The sequence below is a fragment of the Sminthopsis crassicaudata genome, chromosome 2, assembly GCF_048593235.1.
Source record: "Sminthopsis crassicaudata isolate SCR6 chromosome 2, ASM4859323v1, whole genome shotgun sequence".
Classification (NCBI taxonomy): Eukaryota; Metazoa; Chordata; class Mammalia; order Dasyuromorphia; family Dasyuridae; genus Sminthopsis; species Sminthopsis crassicaudata.
This window is the reverse complement of record NC_133618.1, coordinates 451,974,694-452,001,446: the sequence shown is the minus strand read 5'-3', so window position 1 is coordinate 452,001,446 and position 26,753 is coordinate 451,974,694. Positions and strand designations below refer to the sequence as shown.

Genomic DNA, 26,753 nt, shown 5'->3' with positions numbered 1-26,753 from the left:
TCATGACATTCCATTAATCATTCTACAGATACAAATTCAAAGCACGGGAACTCGACTCTAGAATCCTTGAAGGTGGGCCTTTACTGCCAAAAAAACCTCCTGTAAAGCCACCCACTCAAGCTATTGGTTTTGACCTAGAAATTGAGAAAAGGATACAGGAACGTGAGGGAAAAAAGAAGCCAGAAGAGGATCACTTTGAGTTTCATTCTAGGCCTTGTCCTACAAAGATCTTGGAAGATGTTGTGGTGAGAATTTTTTTTTTTAATTTATTTTAAGTGCAAGTAAAAGTGTCTTGAGAACTAGAAATTGATTAAAATAGGTAGGTGCCAATTTGTTAGGATTTGTATTCATGTTTTAGTTTTTACAGTGTGAGAAAAGGTTGGGGTATAAAATTAGTTGGATCAAGTTAATACCAATTCCTGTTAAGATTTTTTAAAGACCATTTATTTTCTTCTGATTTCTTATTCTGGCATGGAAGTGAGTGACTGTATGTTTTCAAAGACAAGTGTGTTTGAATGTCAGGAATTTATAAATAATGATGATAAAAAAATCATCATATAACAAACAATAAATAAAAGAATACCTTATAATTATATTAATATATGGTGACTATCATGTTATATATTTATAATTATGTTATGAACACATAAACCACGTTAATATTTTAATAAATTAAGTCATAATTATTGTAATTAGCATTTATACTTTTATTAAAAGCTTCAAAATATTTTACATATATTATCTCATTTGATTGTCACAACATGTCATATGACATGTGAAGTAAGTGCTATTATTAACTATTCTATAGATGGCGAAACTTAGGCTGAGAGTGTTTAAGTGACTTTTCTTATAGCTTATATATGTCAGAGCTTCAATTCATATTCTTGATTTTCCCAACTATCAAGTACAAAGGTCTACCCAAGATGCTGCTTTCCTGCCCTAAGCCCTAACAGTTCTTGCCATAGAGGATATATTTTATTCATTTCTTTATATACTTTTCCAAGTAGATTATACACTTCTTAAAGGTAGGAAATCTATTTTTAATATTTCTTTATATTTCTCACAGCCAATTAGGCTAAGGTTTGAGCACAGAACCTTATACAGAGGGCCTTTATGAACATGTCTATTGATAAAATAATTTCATATAACTAGGTACATTCTGGTTAACTGCCAGAATATATGGGGTTGAAATTACTTAAGGAGGTACAAATGAACAGATGATTAACATGAAAAGTCTGAATAGTCCTGTATTAAATTAAATTAAATTAAAGAATTAAAGAATGAGCTGTGGACTAAAAAACACCTTTGAAAAAAGGGGATGAGGGGGACAAGGAGCAAGTAATACTTTGGGAAAGTATACAAGAATGTGTTTGCTAGTCCTGGTCTTCCTACATACCACTCCTCAATTTAATTTCAAAATGCCTCTGCTAAAATTATCTCCTCTCTTCACTGATATTATATGTCTTATCATCTAGTACCCTGTAACATGCTGTTGTCTCTCAATTGTAATCCTTCTCTGGGAAGAGGTTTCTTTTCTGTTAATCCTTTTCTCTGTAAGCAGGTTTCTTGGGAAGCTTCTGGAGCCTCCAGCCAGAGCAAAGGTAGAATCTCGAATCCTCTTCTTTCTGAATCCTGGCTCTGAATCTCCTCGAGCTTCCCTGAAGTTCCCTCGGGAAGTCTTGTCCTTCCCTAATCCAGGACTGCTCTCCAGGCTTAATGTTGCCTCTTTTTATCCTCCCAGAGAATGGGCTTGTGGGAATTACTTACAACCATTGAACTTGCTGCTTTTAAAGGTGTGAATTCTGAGCTAGAGAATTGTTAACTACCAACTTAGCACTTAGTAAGAACCTAACAGTACCTAACAGATTTCTATTAGATTTCCAAATCAGGTTAAAAATTTTTTTTAAGCTTTTTATCTTTAAAATATATGCAAAGATAATTTTCAGCATTCACCTTTGCAAAATCTTGTTCCAAATTTTTTTCTCCCTCCCTTCCCCTCATCCCCTCCCCTAGATGTCAAGTAGATGTCAAGTAATCCATTGTTTCTACAATTATCATTATGTATAAGAAGAATCAGATCAAAAAGGAAAGAAGTAAGAAAGAAAATAAAAAACAAGCAAACAACAAAAAGTGAAAATAATATGTTCTGATCCACATTCAATTCCCACAGTCCTCTCCGTGGGTACAGATGGCTCTCTCCATCACAAGATCAGTGGAACTAGCCTGAATCACCTCGCTATGGTGACACAGCTACATCTATCAGAATTGATTATCGTATAATCTTGTTGCTGTGTACAATGCTCTCTTGGTTTTACTTACTTCACTTAGCATCAGTTCATATAAGTCTCTCTAGGCCTTTCTGAAATCATCTTGCTGATTGTTTCTACATATATCATAACTAATGTAGCCATTCCCCAATAATGGATATTCACTCAGTTTCCAGTTCCTTGACACTACAAAAAGGGCTGCTACAAACAGTTTTGCACAAATGGGTCCTTTTCCCCTTTTTATGATCTCTTTGAGATACAAGCCCAGTAGAGACACTGCTGGATCAAAGGGAATGCGTAGTTGGATAATCTTTTGGGCATCAAGTTCAAATTTTATATTTTTACTTTCAGGGCTTTTCAGCATTTTATGCTCTCACATTCATTTTTAACAGTTTTTTACCTCCAACTCATTCACTATTTTAGTCCAAATCCAGAAGAAATAAAATTTTAAGTAGAAAGAAAAAACACTTTGAGGCCATGAAAATATATTTTGGTATTCTTTTAGGAAAAAAGGCTAGCAGACTGGCAACCAGGAGCCTAACAGGGATTATCAGCTATGAAATTAGAAGCTGTTACCATTATTGCTGTTACTACAGCTACAATGGTGACAATGTTGTGCAAAAGTACTGCTCTAGGTATTGGAAATACAAAGATAAAAATAATACTCTGCACCATCAAGAAGCTTACAGTTCATTAACAGTATTATCACTAACAACTTGGGGCCTTTGGAAGCATGGTGGAAGTGACAGAATTCCAGCTGAACTATTCAGAATACTAAAAGATGATGTTAAAATGTTGCATTCAATATACCAACAATTTTGGAAGACTTGTCAGTGGTGGTTAGATTGGAAAAACTCAGTTTACATCTCAGTCTTACCAGACATTTGTGCTCATTTCACAAAGATTTTGCATATTAAGCTTCAGCAATTTGTGAGCTGACAACTATTGAAAATACAGACTGATTTTTAAAGAGCAGAGGAACTAGAGACCAAATTGTCAAGATTCACTGAATTATGTAGAAAGCAAGGGAGTTTCAGAAAATAACTCCTTTTGCTTCATTGATTATACTAAAGTATTTGACTGTGGGAGTACCATATTATTTTATTTGTCTCCTAAGGAACTTGTATGTGGTTCAAGCAGTGAAAGTTAGAACCGAGTATAGAATAATTGATTAGTTCAAGATTGGAAAAGGAGTTTGAAAAGGCTGTGTATTGTCATCTTACTTAATTTAATATGCAGAGCATCTCATGTGAAATTACAGACTAGATAAATCCAACACCTGAATTAGGGTTTCCAGGAAAATTACAATGGATCTCAGATACACCAATGATACTACTCTTTTGGCAGAAACTGAAGAACAATTAAGAAAACTCGATGAGGGTTAAAGAGGAGTATGTAAAAGCTAGCTTGAAGCAAACAAACTTAGTTTGTTTTAAATACATATTGCTTTAAGAATTTATGTTGGGAGAGAAAAATCAGAGCAAATGGGAAAAACCATGGGAGACATTAAAAAAAAAAAAAGAAGTGAATATAGCATGTGTTGATTTATGTTCAGTCTCCTTAGTTCTTTCTCTGGTTGCAAATAGCATTTTCTGTCCTAAGTATTTTGGGATTCCTTTGAATCATTGAATTACTGAGAAGAATCAAACCTTTCACAGATGATCATCCCACAGTCTTGCTGTTATTGTGTACAATGTATTCCTGGTTCTGCTTGTTTCAATTAGTATCAGTTCATGTAAATCTTTCCAGGTCTTTCTATAATCAGCTTGTTCATCATTTTTTATGCAACAAAATAGTTCATTGCCTTTATGTACCCTACCACAGTTTATTCAGCTATTTTGCAACTGATGGACATCCACTCCTTTTCCAATTCTTTGCTACCACAAAAAGAGCAGATAGAAACATTTTTGCATTATGTGGGTCCTTTCTCCTCCTTTATGATTTCCTTGGGATACAGACCCAGTAATGGCATTGCTAGGTCAAAGGGGATGTACTTTTATAACTCTTTGGGCACAAAGTTGAACATTTAAAAAAAAAAAATTGATCATGACATCTGATCCCATTCCTATCACAAATAGGAGAAGAAATTAAGATAATATTAGATTTTATATTATTGGACTTAAAGGTCACTGCAGACAATGACTGCAGTCATGAAATTTAAAGAAGGAACACTATGGCAAATCTGGACAACACACTAAAAACAGAGATATCATCTTGCCAACAAAGGATTGTATACTCAAAATTATGGTTTTTCTGATAGTAATTTATGGTTCTGAGAGTTAGCACCAGAATCAATGTTTTCCTTAGACAGAAAAGAGATCAATTAAAAAATAAACTGACTTTTTATTGGAAGAACAAGTACTGAAGCTGAAACTGAAGTTTAAATATTTTGACCATGTTATGAAAAGACAGGACTCTGGAAAAAACTCTGATGCTGGAAAAGATAAAGGCAAAAGGAGAAAGGGATGGCAGAAAACAAGATGGATAAATAGTGTCATGGAAGCAACAAAAATGAGCTTGGGCAGACTTTGGGAAGTAGTGGAGGGCAGAAGGGTCTGGTGTGTGTGGTCCATGGGATCATGAAGGGTCAGGCATGACTGAATGATTGAGCAGTAACAAATAGCATGTTCATCTAATTCTCCTTTCTTTGAAATTGTTTTTCTATGTTTTAAGAAGTTCTTGTGAAAAAGGGCCTTCTCCTTGTAATTGTGTTTTTGAGTACAGAAAACTGAAGCTACTATGTTTGCTTGCTTCTCAGGCTTATTGAGCTAGTCTTTAACCACCCCCACAGAGGTCAGGAGGGCATAGGGCACCCAGACCCTATTTCTACCCAGGGTAGGCCCAATGCAGCCACATTGCAGAGACATCATTTTGATGAGGTAAGGTGAAATCAAATTGGTCTCACATCAATAAAGGGAGACTTATGACAACTGGAGCATGTGAGCACTGATTTGAAACCCAGCATCAGTCACCACCAGTATGCATCCCTGAAGTGAATGTTCTTACTCTGCTGACTCTTTCCTTATGGTTGATAAACTTCCACCCTCCTACTCTTCTAAGCCCAGTGACCACTGAACTGCCCAAGAGTAAACCATGGTCTCCATTCTCTGTTGTCCCTTCTTACATCTCTTATTTTCCTCTACTCTACTCTTGTAATTTCATACTTAAATATCTTCTGCAACTTCCATTGTGCTCTGTGGAATTCCTGTTCTGATTTGTAAACTTCTCTTCATTTTAGACTCTACTCATATCAAATGATACTACATCCCTGAACTTAATTTTTAATTTTAAATTTAATTTTAATGTTGATTATACTTTCTCTTATATTCTCTAATACTAATCCCCAGAAGGCAGTGGGGAGGAAGGAGTACTCTGATTCACCATTTCCAGACTCTTCCTCTTCCATTATCACCCAGTAACTTTTATTTCTTCAAGGTTTACTCTATTCAAAATTAAGACCCAATCCTGATCATCTTTAGCCATTATCTTCTGGCTTATAGCATCTTCCTTTCTCTGATTCATCTTTCTTTTCTACCTTCTACCTTTTACCCTGGACCTCAATATATATTTTGATATTCCTATAAACTACAATCTTTATTCTGTTTAAGCCCCTTAGTCCATTTCCATACAGCAATGATCATCTTTGATCTCGCCAATCTCCCTAAGTATTCCATATTCAAGACTCTGAAAATTTTTTGATTATAGCCTTCTGTGATTTCATCTTTCCTTATGCTTTACTTTTTCTAACCCTTTTCTTTGCTCTTATAGTTATCTCTCATTCCTCTACCCTTAGCACTTTTTCAGATTATTACCTCTAATCTGGCTCCTATATTGTCTACTCTCAAAACTCATTCTTAAGTATTATTATTCACATCTTGAGCCTCCTTTGGCTCCTGCCACCATGGCCTCTCCTTTCTCCTTGCCTTCCATGACCCTCACTGAGGCAAGGCCATCCTTGTGGGCCTACCCAGCTATTTTTCTGTCCTGCTCCCCACAAAGGCTATTGTACTCCTTTTTCTTCTTAATCCTCTCCCTCCCACCTCTACCCATTTCTTTACCTTTCTTGATACTTTACTGACAAAATAGCCATTTTCCATGAGCTTCCTTCCTGTGACTCCTTGATATTTGTTCTTACTCTCTTCTCCTTTCCACACCAATCCTTTTTTTTCTCAAAAACATTTTGTTGAACTTTAGTGGATCCATTGTAGGATTTTATCCATTTCTCAGTATCTTTGCTGCAGTAATAATTTCAATCTACCAAAGGCAGGGGGGGGAAAAGGAAAGCGGAAAATTTCTCCCAGGAGCCATAATTCACCCATTCACTTCTGTGGTCACTTTCTACAATTAGCTTTACCCCTATCCCCTTCTTCTTCCTTCATCAGAGTGTTGACCACCCCACCACCACTCTTATCTGTATGTACTTTTCCTGTTGTGTGTATACACTGCCAACTCTCATCCAAACTTAAAGTCTGCTGGACTGCCATTTCTTCCAAAACTTCTAGAAAAAGCCATGGATGCATATTGCTTCTACTTCTTTTCCTTTTTTCTATCCTTTGCTCTCTCAACTGAAATGGGTCTCTACAGAGTTATGAATGATCTTTCAATTGTTGAATTTGATGGCCTTTTCATCCTACTTTTGCAGTATTTGAAACTTCACAACCTTCTTGTTCAGCAGTAAGTACCTGCCTTATGCTCCCTTATAGTTTCTGTGTGTACCCTGCGCTTTCTTGTCCCTTAGTGTTTTCCTTCTGGATAAGCTTATTAATTCCCATGTCTTTGCAGTAACCCAGATCGGTATTTACAGTTCTAGTCTTCTTTTGCGTTCTAGTTACCAGCTGCCTACTAGTTACTGATTGTCCTATTGAAATTTCAAATTAAATGTGTCTAAAGCAGAATCATAGGAATCTAAAAGATTCCAGAGTTGACGCGTCTTCCTAGTTCTATAGAGGATATTCCTACAACGCAGGTTGCAGTGATACCCTTGATCACTTCTTATTCTCCCTTACCTCCCACACCCTCTTTGTAGCTAAGCCAAGCCAATTTGCTGAAGCAGTTGAGGTTAAGTAACTTGCCCAGGGTCACACAGCTAGGAAGGATTAAGTGTCTAACTCTAAGGTCAGATTTGAACTCAGGTCCTCCTGACTTCAGGGCTGATGCTCTATCCACTGTGCCACTTAGCTGTTCCAAGTCTTGTCATTTCTACTACCTTAACACTTGTCAGAACCAACTCTTCTCTACTCACACAGCCAGTAGCTTGATTATGGCTTTTCGTTCCTCCTCCCTGGATTACTAATTGGCCAACCTGCCTCTTGTGTGTCTCCATATTTCATTCAACTGCCAAAGTGATTTTCCTATAGCACAAAGCTGATTGTGTGTCACTTCCCTGAATAGGTCTTTCTTCCCTCTAGATTTAAATTCAAACTCCTGTGAAACATTTAAAGCCTTTTACAACCTGACTCCAGCCTACCTTTATAGACACATTATACATTTTATCACATTCCATCTAGTCTGGTCTTAGTTTTCCTTACATATAACATTTTATTTCCTTGCTCACTATCTTATTTCCCTATTCCTGGAATGCACTCCCTCTTCACCTGTCTCTTAGAATACGTGATTTCCTTCAAGTCTCTTCTCATAATAGAGTCTTTTCTAACCCTTCTAGCTGCAAGTGCCTTCTGCCTTTCCTCATCATCTTTTAGCTATTTTTATATATTTATGTATACATGTGTCCTCTGGATAGGTTGTATGGTTCTAGAAACTGTTTCACTTTATCCCTGTAGTTTCTTTGGCTGGTTCCTTGCTTGTCAGGTGATTGCTACTCTTTTTAAGCAATACTAAATGACTTATTTTTCAGGTATTTCTATCCCTTTCTCATCCAGAGAGCCATCTCTTATAATTAGGGGGGAAAAAAAAAAAACCAAAAAAAAAAAAACAGCTGAGTAACCAAGATATTGAGTTCAAATGCATGTTTAGTGTACCACACTAATAGGCTCTCACCACAGAAAAAGCATGTTGTCTTCTCATAACTCTTCTTTGGACTCAGCCTTAGTCATTATAATCACACAGTATTCAGATTATTTTTGTTCTTTTCATTTCTCTTTTTTTGTAGTTAATATGTAATTTTTTTCTGTGTTCTTTTTAACTTCACTCTGAGTTCGTTTAGTACCGTTTAGTTTTGTTTACTCTTTTCTGAATTTTGTTTGAGATCCAGTAATACTACTTTCCACCTTCTTTGTTGCTTCCCCCCCTTTATTTCCCTTACTTTATTATTATTATTGACATTGTATTTTAAATCAAGGGTAATTGTGATGTAAAAAAATTATTTTCAAATAGTGCTAGCACACATTAAATTAATAATTAAATACTATTATATAAATTGAGTAAAATCTGTTTTAATATAATTGGGTTCTTTTGTAATTCTGCCTTTAAAGACATTCCAAAAGGAAAATTCATGACAAAAATGATTAAGAACCTCTGCACTAAATAAAATTTTTTTTTTTAATAACTTTTGTTTAATTCCATAAATATTTCCTTGCTAGACTGCTGGGTCTAGTCATTTTCAATATTGTCTGTCTTGTATTTGTAGGATTTCTCTAGGAAGAATAATAAACTGTTTTCAAAACAGTTTCTCCCTCAAAGTTATTTTATATACTTTGTATCTGTCTTGATAACAGGGCACTATTTTAGGAGAGGGAAAAGCATTTTTTTTTATTTTTTATTTTTTATTTTTTTAAAGGCAATCTATATTAAATGACTTGGCCAGGGTCACTAATTAGTTATGTCTTAAGTTTAGGTTTGAACTCAGGTCCTTCTGATTTCTGTACTCTGTCCACTCTACTTCCTAGCTGCCCCAGGGAGAATGATACCTTAACTATCAGGACCTTTTAAGCATAAAAATGTTTTGCCATTCAGAGTTCTCATCTCCCTCTGTACCCACATTAAGACTGAATTTGACCCTCAATTTCCCATTATAGCAAGCTTCCAAGTGCATATCTTCTATACCTTTTATTTCATCAATGTTGCTTTTGTTCAAAATTATTTTAGTAATTCCACTTAAAGTTGTCTTCAGACCCAATGAAACTATTTATAAAGAACGTTTTAAAGTTTTGCTGGTGCCTTTTGTTTTTAGATTAGTTCTCTTTATTTCCCAAGAACCTTTTCTTGTAACAAAGAAAAAAGTCTATGACACATTTAGAATTTTTTTTTGAAATTCCAAATGATAACATTTTTGGTTTTCTTATGTTTGTTTTTTGGATATGATTCCAAAGTACTTAGGAAAGAAAACAGGAACTTATGAACTGGTAAATACAGTGAATAAGTGAACTAAGTATATCAGTAAAAGAATGAGATTATTTTGTGTGTATTAAAAAGTGAAGGAGTCTTTTAACTCTGTAGAGTCTGAATGTAGGTTCTCTGAGTAGGTACATTAGGGAAGAAGACTAGCTAGTATATAAGCTTCAGGGCACTATCTTTGTTTTCCTGGAGTAGCTTATGGTAGACTCAGCTGCTTAACTAATGCATTCTTTTCTCATTCTTCCCAGGGTATTCCAGAGAAGAAGCAACTCCCTACTACAATTCCAAAATCTCCTGCCTTTGTCCTGAAGAACAGGGTCCGTGTGTTCACCAGAGAAGATGAGGTGATTTGGGAAGGGTTTGGGCAGGGATTCAATTCACTCACTTTTTCTCCCTAAATATATTCTCTTCCCACAATTACTACAGTTCAGAGTTTGCCATTATCTAGAGTTGACAACTTTTCAGAAGTAAATTTCTAACATATGATTTGCTATGCAGAAAGATGTTGTTATAAGTATACACATGTGCTCAGCTCTGTACGTACATGGCCTCATGAGATCTTGAGAGTAGAGTTGAAAGGACTGAACACAATGGATCAATTTACAACTCAAGAAGGTACTTAGAGAGATGTGGTAGATTAACCCCTGAAATTGGCCATTATGCTATATTTGGTACATGATGTCCTAGGTCTCTAAACACTGTTCTGGAGTATACATAGATTGTTACCAAGCAGCAGTGGACTCTTAAAAGTCACATAAAGGGGTGTCATCTGACTGATCTCTTTTTGCCCCAAGGGTTTGAATTCCAACAGATGCACTGCATGGCAAAGTTTCATGAAATCAGTATGTGTAAACTGTCATTGATCAGGCTAGTTTCTTATTTCCTCTCCTGAATTTTCTATAAATATCTCTTTGGATAGGGTAATTTTATAGCAAGTATCAAACAGGTGTTTTTTTTTTTAAGGCACATTTGTAACTAAAATACTTGTTAACTCTGAACCAAAGCCATTTATATGGTCTCAGTCTTGTTTTGGAAGAAGAAGCATGCATAGTGGACATTTGAGTCAGGAAGCCCTGGATTCAAGTCTTTCCTTAGACACTTCTTAACAGTGTATCTAAGGCAGGACTTCTTACACTTTTTCCACTTGCAACTACTTTTTGCCTAAGAAATTGTTACAGGACCCTGGGTATAAAGGTATATGAAAGAGGCACACAGATTAACATTTAATGATAATAAATCATAATTTTATGATCCTCATATTCAGTTACAAGACCTCATCTGAGGTTGTGACCCACAGTTTAAAAAAATTTTCATCCAGGATACATCCCCAAACCACTTTGATTCTCATTGTCTTCATTGGTAAAATGAAGGAATTGGGCTTGGTAGTCTCCAAGGCTCCTTTGAGTTCCTCTAAGTGTGTGATCCAGTATACCCAAAGATATATTTGTGTATGATTTGACAGTGAAGTGAAGCAAAGCCACTCCTCATTACAGTGAATTGAATTGGAAGACAGTATGCAGCAAGATCCAAAATATTGTGATGTTTCTTGTCTATAAGATAAATAACTTTATTGCTCATTTAATAGAGTGCTTTTATTCTACTCAAACTTCATATAGTCCAGGGAGCTTTTATAGCTAGCTCCCTGACCTTTTCATAGGCTAGCAAGTGATTTCCCATTTGTTGCATGAGGAAACAGATGAAGAGAGGATAATTGACTTGCCTCTGATTATATTATGTAGGTAGTTAGTAGGTTAGACCTAGCCCCCCATCTTTAACATTCTTAGTTCCAGGTAGGGAAGAGGTCTATTTGTGACTGAACTTTTTCTTCTTAGGAAGAAGAACCAGAACCAGCAGTGATCAGAGCTCACCCTGTGCCACACTATGGGGTACCCTTTAAGCCCCGAATCCCAGAGCAGAGGACTGTGGAGATTTGCCCCTTCTCCTTTGATTCCCGGGACAAAGAACGACAATTACAAAAAGAGAAGAAAGTAAAGGAACTACAAAAAGGAGAGGTAGCTGTTTGGTATTTTGCACTGAGACTGAATGATGAATATAGTAAACCTGTCAAAGGTGGGAGCTTTCATTGTTAAAGTCTAAGTATTTTCCTATTCTTGATTTCATTCAGTCCTTAAAATATAAGGGTCAGTGATGTGATATAACAACAAGATGGTCATTTGTCAAGGAATATATCCTAAGTATTGGTTTAGATAATTAGGAAAGTGTAGAGAAGAAAATGGCTTGGGAGAGAGGGGTGATAATTACAGCTTCCACACATGAAGTATTACTGTTTGGAAGAAAGGATCTTGGGAAAACTTGACCGATGGGTAAAAGTTGTAATAAGCCAACCCACTCAATATTAGAGATTTTTTTTTTTTTTTCCCCCCACAATTAGAATTGTCTAGCAGTGGAATGGGCTGCTGAAAGAACTAGTCAATTCTCTCTTAATTTGAGGGGGAGGAAGGGAAGACTCAGTGAAGACCTGATGAGATGTTGTAGAAACAATTCCTTCATGTAGTAAAGGATTAGACTGTTTTACCTCTTTACCACAGAATCCAAAATAAGAAGGGATTTAATAGGTTGGATATCTAGTCCATATAGTATCTAATGAACTCTACAATATTTCTAACCAATACTCATTTAACCCCTGCTCACCAAAGCACTCCATTCTACTTTTGGATGACTCTGATTGTTAGGAAACTTCTTTATATCATAAGCTAAAGTCAGCTGTCTGCAGGTTCTATGCATTTTTTTTTTTTTTTTAGCTCATACCTTAGAACTTTTCTATTAGAGAAGAGTCATCTAACCTCATCCATGATGACAACTTCTCATTTTATAGGCAGGTTCTTAGAAACCAAAAGTAGATTTCTTTGACTTCCAAAGGCTTTCTTAAACCCTGGTCCCCTTATTGTGTCATCAAAGCATCTGAGAGATGCCTTTGTTGATTATCAATGCTGTGGGGGTCATTCTTGAAATGTCTCTTGAAGTAACTAAAGCTTAATCTTGGGTGTAGAGAAGTCAGATCATCCCATACCGTTTTAAAACCCATAGAATTGTGAATTACTAACAATATACATTGCTTTAAGGCAGGAACTGTTTTTGTTTTTTTGTATTTTGAAGGCCTAGCATAGTACTAGACAAATGTCAGATACTTAATAGGTACCTTGAATAAAACATGGACTTTGTAATCTTGTTTATTTACTCATTTAAAATTTATTTATTTATTACATTTTTAAGTTCTGAGAGTGGGTCCATAGACTTTACCAGACTCTCCAATCCATGACACAGAAAAAGTTAGGAATCCCTGTACTAGATCTTGCTGCATTTGATATCTTGACTTGCCTCCCTTCTCTAAACCCTTAGAAATTTAGAGTTCTCTCATACAAATTTGACTCCCCTGTGGGCAGTTGCAGAGCCTTGCATCTATGTAGATTCTGGCTCTAGTAGATTGCTGCAGCCTCACTTACGGGTTCCATTATGAGTCAGACCATGCTGACTGGGCCTAACCATGCAGAGCCCCATGAAAAGGCAGGTGGGGAAGTCTGTGAAATGGTGCATTTACATTAAGTGAGAACTGTCTGGCCCTTTAGATTCTTTTGATCACTGGGATTTTTAAGTAGCAGGAAAAGCTTAGGAGTTAGAAATGTAGATGTGGCATGTTGTGAATAATTGCTTTTGGACCCATCCTTGATATCATTTAGAAACTAGAAATCCCAACTCAATGGGAGAGATTTCTGTTGCTGAATATTTGCTTCCCACCTTGATGTAGAATGAGGACTTTGTGTATACACAGGATTAGGTCATACAGAAAGATTTTGGTACCTCAAGAAAAACCATCCCTCCAGTGTTCAGCTTGATTATGGCCTTGTTTAAAAATTTAAGTTCTTCAGAATTAGCTACACCTAGCAAAAGAACACTGGGAAGTGAGTGTGGACCACAACATAGCATTTACACTCTGTCTGTTGTTGTTTGCTTGCATTTTTGTTTTTCTTCCCAGGCTATTTTTATCTTTCTAAACCCAATTTTTCTTGTGTAACAAGAGAATTGTATGGATCTGCACACATATATTGTATCTAAGATATACTTTAACATATATGAGACTGCCTGTCGTCTAGGGGGGGGTGGAGGGAAGGAAGGGAAAAGTTGGAACAAAAGTGTTCGAAAGGATCAGTGTTGAAAAATTACCCATGCATAGGTTCTGTTAATAAAAAGCTATAATATTTTTTTTTTAAATTTTTTTTATTATATATATTTTTTTTATAATATTATCCCTTGTATTCATTTTTCCAAATTACCCCCCCTCCCTCTATTCCCTCCCCCCGACGACAGGCAATACCATACATTTTACATGTGTTACAATATAGTCTAGGTACAATACATGTGTGTGAATATCATTTTCTTGTTGCACAATAAACATTAGAATCCGAAGGTACATGCAACCTGGGCAGACAGATATTAGTGCTAACAATTTACATTCACTTCCCAGTGTTTCTTCTCTGGGTGTAGCTACCTCTGTCCATCATTGATCAACTGGAAGTGAGTTGGATCTTCTTTATGTTGAAGATTTCCACTTCCATCAGAATACATCCTCATACAGTATTGTTGTTGAAGTGTACAGTGATCTTCTGGTTCTGCTCATTTCACTCAGCATCAGTTGATTTAAGTCTCTCCAGGCCTCTCTGTATTCCTCCTGCTGGTCATTTCTTACAGAGCAATAATATTCCATAACCTTCATATACCACAATTTACCCAACCATTCTCCAACTGATGGACATCCATTCATCTTCCAGTTTCTAGCTACAACAAAAAGAGCTGCCACAAACATTTTGGCACATATATGTCTCTTTCCGCTCTTTAGTATTTCTTTGGGATATAATCCCAGTAGTAGCACTGCTGGGTCAAAGGGTATGCACAGTTTGATAACCTTTTGGGCATAATTCCAGATTGCTCTCCAGAATGGCTGGATTCTTTCGCAACTCCACCAGCAATGTATTAGTGTCCCAGTTTCCCCACATCCCCTCCAACATTCATCATTATTTGTTCCTGTCATCTTAGCCAATCTGACAGGTGTGTAGTGGTATCTCAGAGTGGTCTTAATTTGCATTTCTCTGATCAGTAGTGATTTGGAACACTCTTTCATGTGAGTGGATATAGTTTCAATTTCTTCCTCTGAGAATTGTCTGTTCATATCCTTTGACCATTTATCAATTGGAGAATGGTTCGGTTTCTTATAAATTATGGTCAGTTCTCTATATATTTTGGAAATGAGACCTTTGTCAGAACCTTTGTTTTTAAAAATATTTTCCCAATTTGTTACTTCCCTTCTAATCTTGTTTGCATTAGTATTGTTTGTACAGAAACTTTTTAGTTTGATGTAATCAAAATCTTCTATTTTGTGATCAATAATGATCTCTAGTTCTCCTCTGGTCATAAATTCCTTCCTCCTCCACAAGTCTGAGAGGTAGATTATCCTCTGTTCCTCTAATCTATTTATTATCTCCCTCTTTATGCCTAAATCATGGATCCATTTTGATCTTATCTTGGTATATGGTGTTAAGTGTGAATCCATATCTAATTTCTGCCATACTAATTTCCAGTTTTCCCAACAGTTTCTTCCGAATAATGAATTTTTGTCCCTAATGTTGGTATCTTTGGGTTTGTCAAAGATTAGATTGCTTATAGATGTACCCTTTTTTGTCCTTTGTATCTAATCTGTTCCACTGATCTACCGGTCTATTTCTTAAAAGCTATAATAATTTAAAAAAAAAAAGAAAATTTAAGTGCTTGTGGGTCAGAGCCTTGGCCTATGGGAGAGACTTCAGAAGACTTCATTGATCTGTCTCTGTGTGTGGTGAAGAAATTGTGGGTTATAATTTGAACAGATCATATTGCTGTCAGTAGTAATCACTGATGACAATCAATCCTTGATCAATTTGGCTGGGCATATTTGAGATTGGAGCTCTAAGGGCCCATCTATGTCTTTTGGTAAATTGTATTTTGTACTCACTTGCTTTTGTCTTTTCCTTTTTGTTGGGATCAGGTACCTAAATTCAAGGCACATCCCCTGCCTCACTTTGACACTATCAGTCTTCCAGAGAAGAAAGTGAAGAATCCAACCCAGCTTGAACCTTTCCACCTACAGACAGATGAGAGAGGAGCTCTTAAGGCTCAGACCTGGAAGCAGCAGGTGGGGACAAAAGGGAGAGCATTCGAGAAGTTACTAAGAACAGATAGACTGGAAGTCTGTCTTGAAAGTTGACATCAAGATTATATTTCGGAAAGTATCATATCCTAGCAATTAACTGGGACATGTCATAGTTTATTAGATTTCCTTGAAGGGGACAATATCTTTAAGAACTTTAATCATTTGTTAACTGTTTTTTTTTTCACATTCTAGAACTTTGTAAACCTAGTTGTCATACTCTGTTATATTGGTATATTGAAGAGCGGAGTATGGATAGTAGGAATGCTTTCTCAATAGAATGTGCTATAAGTAACTTTTTAAAATAGTAGATAATGTGAAAATGGTGAATCAGTTATGTATTAAATATTTCCTTATTTGAGATCTGAGTCCTTGGCTTATCTAGAAAAAGTTGAGAAGCCCTAAATCTCCCATTGTTTTCACAAGTTGTTTAGAGCCTCTATCTAAAGGAAACTATGACCTGATCCTTTGTGTAGGAAATCCCTTCTCCTGCATCAAAGAATTCTACTTTCCAAGAACTGGTTGAATTCCTACCACTGGGAGATGTTTTCTAGCAGAATGTCCAATTTGGGTGTTTTTTTATTTTGTGATGTGCATATTTAAGTTGCCTATTGTCTATACATGTTTAAATCAGTTTCTATAATCTCCCCTTAAGGTAGAGAATTTCCTTTACTAGTGGAGATTGAGCTGGAGAATTGTATCCAACTTCTGTGTAGTTGACTTTTTTTTTTTTCTTCTTTATTTTCTAAAGCTTGAAGAAGATTTAAAGCAGCAAAAAGAAGCAGCTTGCTTCAAAGCTCGTCCAAACACTGTCATCCATCAGGAGCCCTTTGTCCCCAAAAAGGAAAAAAAACCAGCATCAGGTGGGATTATTGTGTACACTTCCAGAGTGCTTGGGTTGGTGATTAAGGAAGCTGCACTACGGCTAATTCCCAGGGCTCAGGAAATTGTAGAGATTTTTAAGTTCAGCTTAGTCAGTTGTGTTGGGATCATAATGTGCCACCAAAAAAAGCAGGTGTTTTTGGAGAATGGGTGAGTTTCTTCCTTTGCCCTCTAGGGAATTTGGTCACTGTGTTTAGTTTTGAGAGGCAAAATGTGTCTGGAAACAAGAGTTTGGGTCAATGGGAAGAGCAGCTGTAGAGTATCATATAGGTGAGGGCAATAATAACCTCTCCTAGGATTAGGATTCTAGATGTCCTCTTCAGGATATCTGAAGCAAATAGAATTGCTTTAATGAAATTGTGATGTGAATGGTTTTCTGAGTGCTTGCCTGGTTGGGATCCCTAGGTTCTGAGAACCAGCTTCTCTTCTTTTCCAAGGGCCTTTCTGGCTCTGACTTTTTTTTTTTTTTTTTTTTTAAATCAAGCATTGTATAGCCCTGAATTTCTTAGTGTATATCTGCAGATGATTATTGGTCTATCTGCCATTGCCATTGCCTGACAGCATAATAGGGAATGGTTCAGATTCTGCCTTGGCTTCTTCTGTTGACTTAGCCAAGTCACTTAAGTTCGGTGGATCTTAGTTTCCTTATTTGTAGATGGAGGAGCAGGTTAAACTAGTCTTTCTAAATTTTCTTTTAATCCTAAATCCCATTGACCTGGAAATCCTCATTCTAAATACAGCTTTTGACCTTTTAGTTGTACTGATATTCTCCTCTCTGTTTTTTCTTCTTCTTCTTCTTCTTTTTTTTTTTTTTTGTAAGAAGCAAAAGATAAAATCAGCTGATATCAAGAATTAAAGTTTGTTTTTTTTTTAACTTGCAGGAAATATTTTGAGGTCTATTCACATTCAACCTAATTTATATTTATGGTACTATATGAGGATATCTGTTTGAAAAGATGACCTGAAGCATTGTAAAGTAGTCCATTCTTATAGAGCTAAAATAGTCTCTAGTATTTGTCATTCAGTCTTTTTTAGTCATGTCTGATTCTACATGTATCTACTTGGGGTTTTCTTGACAATGACACCTCAGTGGCTTGTCATTTGCTTCTCAAGCTCATTTTTACTGATGAGGAAACTGAAGCAGACAGGATTAAATGACTTGCCTATGTTCATACTAGTAAATAGCTAAGGTTGAATTTTAACTCAAGTCTTCCTGACTCCAGACTTGGCACTCTATTTTAGCTGCTCTGATCTCTAATATTCCAAATTTAATAAGGCATAAAAATGCAAAAACCCATTTAGGAAAATTTTTGACAAATTTGGGGTGAAATATTCAATCTTTGAGTATTGCAAGCTTATCAGATAGTAGAGAATTTAAGAGTAAACCATATATCATTAAAATAGTTTTTGTAAATTTTTGCTAGGGGCAGCTAGGTGGCGCAGTGGATAGAGCACCAGCCCTGAATTCAGGAGGCCCGAGTTCAAATCTGATCTCAGACCGTCCTAACTGTGTGACCCTGGGCAAATCACAACCCCAGCCTCAGGAAATTTTTTTTTTTTTTTTTTTTTTTTTTTTTTAGTTGTTAGCAAAGCAATTATGTCAAATCCTGGAGATCAAAAATGTAAAAAAATATTATTCTCCACCCCACTCCTATCTCTATGCATTCAAGCCCAGTTTAGTCTAATTTTTCTGCAAGTTAGCACTTGTAAGTCCAAATAGATAAATGCTGCCCAGCCATAATGCAGCATGAGTCCATAGGAAAGAAGTAGTAACTCATTTTTATTGTATTTTACATACATTATTTCATTTGATCCTCACAACAATCCTGTGAGGTAAGTGCTATTAACTTCTTAGACTGTTAAAATATCAATAGAGGCTTCTATGCGTAAAGCATCAGAACACTTTCAGTTTTTTCCTCTGAGTCTGTATTCTCTTATTTATTCATATTCACTTTTATAGATAATTGAAATTGGCATATAATCCAATTGTCAGGTTCTGCTTTTTACTTTGTATAAGTCTTTTCAGATTTCTTTGTAGGTTTCATCTTTGTACATCATTATTGTTTCATGACTTTTCACTGCATGAGTATGCCACAATTAACTTAATTATTCCTCTGTTGGTCACAATTATATTGTTTTAAGTCTTTTGCAATTTCACATAATACTTAAGTGAAAATCTTTGGAACAAACACCTTTTTTATTTTGTTTTGATGATACTTGTACTTTCCTAATAAAAGAATTTTGGGGTTCAATTGTGTACTTAGATTTTGTAACCTTTATTACCTCTTTTTTTTTTCTAGAAAGATTATACCAATTTTTAATTCCACTGGCAGGGAATAATCACTCCTGTTTTGCCATTGTCTTTTTAGTGTTTAGTTGCTTTTATCTCTTTTTACCAATTTGATAGATATGAAATGATTTCTTGATTTATATTTTTTCTTAGGAAAGTTAAGCATTTTTTCAAATGGTTATTAGCAATTTCTGCCAATTTTTGAAAATTATGTTACTTTTTAATAGTTTCTATTAACAGGTTGAAAATATCTAAAATGAAGTTTTTTATGTCATACTTTCCTTATTTTTTATTTTTTTTATTAATTTTATAATTATAACTTTTTTTTTGACATACATATGCATAGGTAATTTTTTACAACATTGTCCCTTGTACTCCCTTCTGTTCTGAGTTTTTCCCCTCCTTCCCTCCACCCCCTCCCCTGGATGGCAGGCATTCCCATATATATTAAATATCTTATAGTATATCCTAGGTACAATATATATGTGCAGAACCGAATTTTGTTGTTGTTGCAAAGGAAGAATTGTATTCAGAAGGTAAAAATAATCTGGGGAGAAAAACAAAAAATGCAAGCAGTTTACACTCATTTCCCAGTGTTCCTTTTCTGGATGTAGCTGATTCTGTCCGTCATTGATCAATTGGAATTGGATTAGCTCTTCTCTATGTTGAAGATATCCACTTCCATCAAAATACATCCTCATTATGTCATACTTGCAATAAACATTTTCCAAGCTATTATTTTTAGTCAAGTAGAAAATTTTAAATCTCTCATCACAGTCAAACACATCTGTCCTGAATCCATTAATTTCTTCTGTATGTTGACTTGAATGAAATTTGTCTACTTTTCATAGTTGAGATCAAAGGGTTTTTTTTGTTGTTGTTTATATCTCATCCTGCTGGAATTCAGAGATTATTTTATATAAGATGTGGTTTTATCTTTTCCTCAATTACTATTTTCTAAATACAATTTTCAATTGCCAATCTTTTGTACATATTGTGAATCCATTCAATTGTATTCATCTATATCTTTTTTTTTTGTCTACTAGTAGTTTTGATAATCTCTTTGTAATATATTTTAAAGTGTGTACAGGGTTCCTTTTATTTGTTTTCTTTTCAACATGCTCTTATTACTCTTTTTTTCCATGCAAATTTGTTTATGATTGTGTCTAGCTCTATAAAGATTCTCTTTGTCTATCTCCATACTCAGAGGACCTTTCTGGTTCCATAGTTCAGGAACCTTTTCAGCTGGCTACAGAAAGGAGAGCCAGAGAACGACAGGAATTTGAGAAACAAATAGCTGAGATTGAAGCACAGAAAGCCCAGAAGCTTGAGGAAGCCAGGCAGCGGGAAGAAGAGCAGAAGAAAGAAGAACTAGCTAAACTGCGGCAAGAACTGGTAACTGAATAATTTCTTGAATTAGTTCTAATTTGTCTCAGTCTTGTTGGGGGAGCCTCAGTTTCACATTGCTGTTTTCTGCTAGCAATGCCAGTTGGATTGCTCTCTGGCATATGTTTTAGAGCAAATAAGCAAATCTTTGATTGGAACAAGTTACTGGATACTTAAGGATGGGATTTTAAGAGTCCCTCAAAGGGCTAACTTGCATCAGATGATATTTTAAATAGAGCGGAATAAAAAATATATATTATTTCAGAGTAAAATTATAAAAATTTTTGCATTTCTTAATCTGTCTGGTCTAAGTAGTGTTAATTAGTTCTCTTCCTCACCTGTGGTATGGTACAGAATCTCCATTGGTGTTAGCATTATGAGACTTGGGTCTTGGTGACCCTGAGCAAATTACTTATCTTCTTAGAACTCCATTTTCTTTATCTGTATATGAATGAAAAAGCATTTATTAAGCCTTATTCCAAGCACACTTAACACAATTCTCCAATCATCATGCTAAACTTTAGGAATAAAAATAGAAAAATTGAGGTGGTTTTTGCCTTCTTGGAGTTCACAAAGTTAAGTTCAACTCTATATTGAATGGAGAGGCCCAGAAGTTCCAAAAGGGCAAGGATGGGCAATTGGCAAGATTCTGGGATCCTTAGGTTATGTGTCAGTAGGTAGGTGGATGTGCTGAGGTGTGTAAGAGATAGGAGCAAGGCAGATGGCGTAGGGATCTTTAAGAGGCTGTGGCAGAAAGAATGGTGAAACCTGATTGTTCCTTCAGTGGAAAGAAAAGAGTTGAAAGCAAATCCATCCCTTCTTGCTGTATTAACAGGCAGCTTGTGCTGGATTTGGGGTGGTACTGGATGGGGAGAAGAATACCCCTTCTGGTGGACAGTCTTCTTCCTATCTTGACATCCCAAATAGGTCTTAGAGAATAGGAATAGTGGTATATGATTTAGGACAATTGTAAGGAAAGCATATTAAATTTTAAAATGTTATAAAAATATTGTTGTTACTTAGATTTGGCACAATGTGTTTGAAAAATACCAAAATTATCCGTGAAGACAAATATGATACTATGTTTTGGTTTATAGATTACTAGCTAACTCTCTTTCCCTCTGCTTCCTACCTTGTGCCCATAGCTATAGTTAGGCAAAACTCTCCCTATTGTTGTTTATTCATGTCTGACTCAATGTGACCCCATGGATTTTGCCCATGGGGTTTTCTTGGCAGAGATCCTGGAATAGTTTATAATTTCTTTCTCCAATGTGTGTCTATTATACAGATGAATAACTGAGGCAAATAGGGGTTAAATGTCCTACTCAGGGTATCACACAGTTAGTGTCTGATGCCAAATATAAACTCAGATTTTGCTGATTCCAAATCCAGTGGTCTCTCCACTGCACCATCTTTTCCCTTTAATATTCCATCTTCAGGTCTGTTTTCTTGCCTTAGTGTGCACCAGGTAAAGATGTGGGTACTCTCATCTAGAGTAAGCAAGGCTTGTCCTTCTGACTTGTCCTTCTTAGCCTCTCTCTTCCTGAAGCCATGGCACTGGAAATAATAACTCATATATTATAGCACTCAAAGATAAGTGCTTTTTTCACAACTTTGGTACTTTTTATCCCTTAACAAATAATGAACTAACAAATGAGAAGTTCAGGGATTTTCTCAAGGATGGCCAAACAAATAGTTCATTGTGGGAGCTGAAATTCAAATCCAAATCCCTCACAGTAGGTCTGTTTGCCTTCCTGTAATCCTATGCAGTTTCTGATCATGCTTGAGCAATTAGCCTTCCTTGACTTTATGAACTTTTTCTTTGAATGCCCATTGCTTCATTCAATGCTGACCATAGTTGATTAATGGCTATTTAGCCTCATCAGTCCTTCCATTGATAATGGATTTTTAGCAGCTTATGTGGCTCTTTACTACATCTTACTACTAGAACTTTAACAGATTTGGGGAGATAATGTGGGAATAGCAGAAAGAAGACCACATGTGGAGTCAGGACCTGAATTCAAGCTCTGACTCTGCCACTTATTATGTGGGTAATTTGTGTAATGTTTCCCGTCTCTGTTCCTCAGCTTCTTCACTTGTGGAATTAGAAGTTGGCCTACATAGTCTTGAAGGTCTTTCTGTAGTTCCAAATCCTTGGATTATTTTAGTGAAATTGATTTTACAGTGCATGAGTCTCTACTATTGGATTTAGCAGTTTTTCATAGGCTGTGTTATTTTGTTTGCTATTGTTTCATATTCACCTAACTAGACTTTAAGCTCCAGGAGCAATAGGAAAATGATTTATATTTTTTCTCTTATCCCTTATAATAAGCACCTAACCCAATGTTGGGTAACAAGAGTGCCCATTCACTTTCCTCTATATCCTCTCCCAAAATGATTTTGTTACTCTACTTATGCAGTTTCTAATGCTTTGTAGTTTATTTAATGACTCCTTTTTGGTAAAGGGAGAATGCCATACTTGTCATCCATTTATACATAAGGAATGATTTAGTCTGAAATGGTTTGAAATTGGGGTGAAATGAATTTTTTTTCTTTTAGCCCAACTGTCCATTAAGCTACATAAAGAAAGTTGGAAACTGAATGACATTTCCACAATAGATGATTGTTATTTCTTTCTTTTGTATCCTCTATAGGTACATAAAGCAAATCCTATCCGCAAATACCAGAGTGTACAAGTGAAGCCCAGCGATCAGCCCTTGACCTTACCGGTATCTCCCAAGTTTTCTACCAGATTCCAGTGTTAAGCTGCAGCTTCCTGTGTTTGCATGTGCTCTTTCCACGTGGGAGGTGGAGGCACAGTCTACTACAAGTCAAGAGTCTTTTCATGCTTTATCACTGGGCATGTCGGACACATTTCTACCAACTGTCTTAATTGTGTTTCACTCTTGAAGACTTTCAGACTTTGTAATTAATTCAAGGAAACCATTATGATGTCCATAATGGATTTTGCCCAATCTAGCCACATAGTTGCTTCCTTTCATTACAGATTGGTCGTTAATATGGGTCTTAATTCTTCTAATACAAATATCAGCATAGTGTAACCTATTAGCCCATTCTTTTTTTAAAATAAGAAATAAAGATACTTAAATTTAGAGACTCAGCACTTAAGTCATAATTGGAAGTGAGGATCTCTGTCTTAACTGTTTTCCTTTTTTTCATTCTCTCACCTTTCTCTTCTCAATTTTTGCTTTCTTTTAGGAGAGTAGGGTTGGCTCTAGAGATAAGTAATTAATCATGAACTCTTAGCTTTCAGTTGCTAAGAGAGAGAAAACTAGCCTAAGCAAATCTTTATTTATACTAATAAGTGATAAGACCACATGGATAAATTAAATTCACAGATGTTCCAGAAAACTTTATTGTTGCCATCACTTAAAGCTCATGTACCACATCTTTGCCAGAGCTATGTTAAGAAACATTTAATGGATATGAACTTTGTATCTTTTTTTTCTCCTATTTCCCCAAACCATCCCCTACAACCCCAAACACACATTTCCTTTGGTGTTTCTAACAAGCCAGAATCTGGCTGGGGAAAGGGAGAGGAGAGGAGGTGAAAAAAACACTGAATAGAACAATAAAATCTCTGTTAAGAAGAGTTGGAAGGAACTAGGGAAATCCTTTAATCCAGCTGCCATCCATACCTTATAGAATAATCCCATCTACAAGATTACCAAAAGGTGGTTTTCCCACCTTTATTTTAAGCATTCTGAAATGGGGATCTTATTCCACTTTTGAATAGCTAATAATTTATATTGAGTCACAATTTGCATACCCCTGAAATAAATTTGTTTAAACACTTCCAGTTTGTATTTCAGAAAGAATTTACGAGATTTCAGTAGAAGTCTATTCTTCTTGGTAACTGGATCCAGGGAAACTCTGAAAATAGTTTGGGTTATTTATACTAAAGAAAAAATTACTTATGCTAGTTCTTTATTGGTGATCAGTTGCACTGATAACTAGTTATAAGAAAACTAGTTATTAATCCATGCCAAACATAAGGTTTTCTAATAGGTTAAGATTCAATAAATTGTTTGTGCTTGTGCGTACTGTTTTGGGTGTTATACAGGTTGTAGACCTTGCAGCTTGATGTTTCTGGGAATAGATTGACTTGAGCACAATATGATTCAAGAGCCATTTTGGGTACATAACTCACAATATGCCTCTGAAAGTTGCCAAAAGCCTAATAGGAAAGAAGAATAGGATGGACTGATCAGAAAATTGATTATATTGTTGTCCAAACTCTGGGTTCTATGGGGTGCCCCTGGTATATAGTTAGTACTTGTGAAGAAATATTTCATAAGAACAGTTTTCCCCTCCAAAATAATAGATCAGCCTCCTCCTCATTATGACATATAGATAACCCAGAATTCTTGAAGCTACGGCAACAGAGCATCAACTTTGAATCCTACTAAATATGGGATTAGTGTTGGACTACATTTCACCAAGAACTGGCTAATTTAGTTTGAAGAGGCTCATTTCCAAATTGGCTCCATCAAGTCCATGCCCTTTTTTTATTTTAAATATTTAATAATTTGTGGCTTTTATTTTCTACTGTCCAGTTTAAATCTCTTGTAATAAAGATTTTAAAAGACGGGAAACTTCCTGAGCAAAATCAACAAATAAGTAGACTGCTTTTGGCAGTAATTTGTTACTGTAATCTACAGTTATTGACAGTAATTTTTAATCATCCTGCAGTTAAGAGAAAGAGATGTGTTGTCTTGTCCAAACTTGGTTATTTTAATCACACAGTATTCAGTTTTATTTTCTTGTTTGTTCTACTCATGTTATTTTAGTCATTGTATATATAATTTTCCTTGCTCTGCTTACTTCACTCTGCATCTTCACGTAAGTCTTCCAATCTTTCTTTTAATTCTTAATATTGATTATATCTAAAATCATTTCATTTTTATACTGCAGTCTGTTTAGCTATTTCACAATTGATGAGTATCCTACTTTTGTGTTCAGTTTGTGGCTATCAAAACTAAAAAGTCCTCCCAAGAGAATTGGGGAGATGGTTAATTTGGAGAAAAGTCTTTGAAGGAAGCTTTTCTGTCAAATCCCATAAGATTTATAAGGAACTTGGTTCAAATTTTAGGAAGAGCCATTCCCTCTTGTTTGTCAAAGGATATGAACAGTTCTTTAAGGAAAAAAAAATCTTAAGCTACCTGTAGCCATGTGAAATAATGTTCCAGTTGTTAATTGTTAGAGAAATGAACATTAAACAATTTTAATATTCCACTTCATACCCATCAGATTGGCAAAGGTGACAAAAAAGTAAAATAATAAAAGTTGGGAGGAGCTGCCAAAAAACTGGTACATTAATGTCTTATTGGTAAGATCTCTGAATTGGTCTAGTTATTCTGAAAAGAAATTTGGCACTGTGACTTTAAAGTTATTGATTTTTATGTGCCCTTTTCCCCAGGCTTGTACCTCCAAAAAAAATCAAAGTGGAAAAGTCCCTTTTTTGTGGTGGCAAAGAACTAGAAATTAAGGATTAGTGAAGATCAGTTGGAAAAGCTGAAAAAATTATATGTAGACTATTTCAATCTTTTGTCCATCTTTGCTAATTTGCTGGGTATGAAATGAAATGGTTTCAATATATATTTTTCTTATTAGTGATTTTATTCTTCCTTATGGCTCATGGTATGCTACTCTTCTGACAACTGTTCTCATCCATTCTTCATAAGGAAATGATTCATATATTTTTGTTAATATGTATCTAGGACACTGTACCTTTCAGAGACTATATTTGATGCAAAAAAGGTTTTTTCCCAATTTTTCCTTTTTTTCCCTTATCCCAATAGGTTTTCCTGCAAAAGTTTAAAAATTTCATTTAATTTTCATTTTATCAAATACATGTTTTACAGTTTTTTTTTATTGCCTCTTTTGTTTAATTAAGAATTCTTTCCCCAAGTAGGAAAAATCTTAATCAATTTTCTTTTAGATTTCTTTTTTGTACATTATTTATTTTTGAGTATCCATTTGGAATATATTGTCATTGGTTAGCTGAAATGCTAGTAGCATTTTAAGTCTGCTAAATCAGAAGAGGGACTATGATTGATATTCGGGGAAGTACACTAAAAAAGCCACATACTTGAAATATTGAAAGTTCATAGCACATCCACTTAACATCATACAATTTTCCATCTAAACTAGTGTTTATTTAATTTTTCTCCCCAATTTCTCCCAGCTTCCCCTAATCCTTGGGCACTCCCAGTACCTCAGGGCCAAAATAGGTGAGTCTATTAGCTTAGTCCCATCAGTGTTTGGTGGTCAGATTACATGGGGGAGTACCGACTTGGCAGATCTGAGACCAGAACATAGCTTTGCTTCTATGGGTTTTCCCTATGTGGTTTCCTCTATGCCTTATAGCTAATGACCCAAGATAAGACCAACCTTAAGGCAGTTGTGTAAATTG

General features: G+C 35.6%; 1 protein-coding gene across 8 annotated transcripts in view; it reads left to right on the top strand.

Annotated features, from left to right (window-relative positions):
* Nucleotides 1-23,428, top strand: part of TPX2 (TPX2 microtubule nucleation factor) — a 71,165-nt gene extending 47,737 nt beyond the window's left edge. For 7 of the 8 annotated variants that reach the window (XM_074292793.1, XM_074292790.1, XM_074292797.1 and 4 more), the window contains 7 exons: nt 29-245; nt 9,809-9,904; nt 11,393-11,572; nt 15,598-15,744; nt 16,511-16,622; nt 20,139-20,326; nt 22,972-23,428. In XM_074292793.1, the coding sequence (XP_074148894.1) occupies nt 29-245; nt 9,809-9,904; nt 11,393-11,572; nt 15,598-15,744; nt 16,511-16,622; nt 20,139-20,326; nt 22,972-23,082 (1,051 nt within the window). In that variant the 3' untranslated portion in view covers nt 23,083-23,428. The remainder of the gene's footprint in view (nt 1-28; nt 246-9,808; nt 9,905-11,392; nt 11,573-15,597; nt 15,745-16,510; nt 16,623-20,138; nt 20,327-22,971) is intronic. The other variant, XM_074292798.1, reaches the window with a different exon arrangement.
* Nucleotides 23,429-26,753: the final 3,325 nt, after the last annotated feature.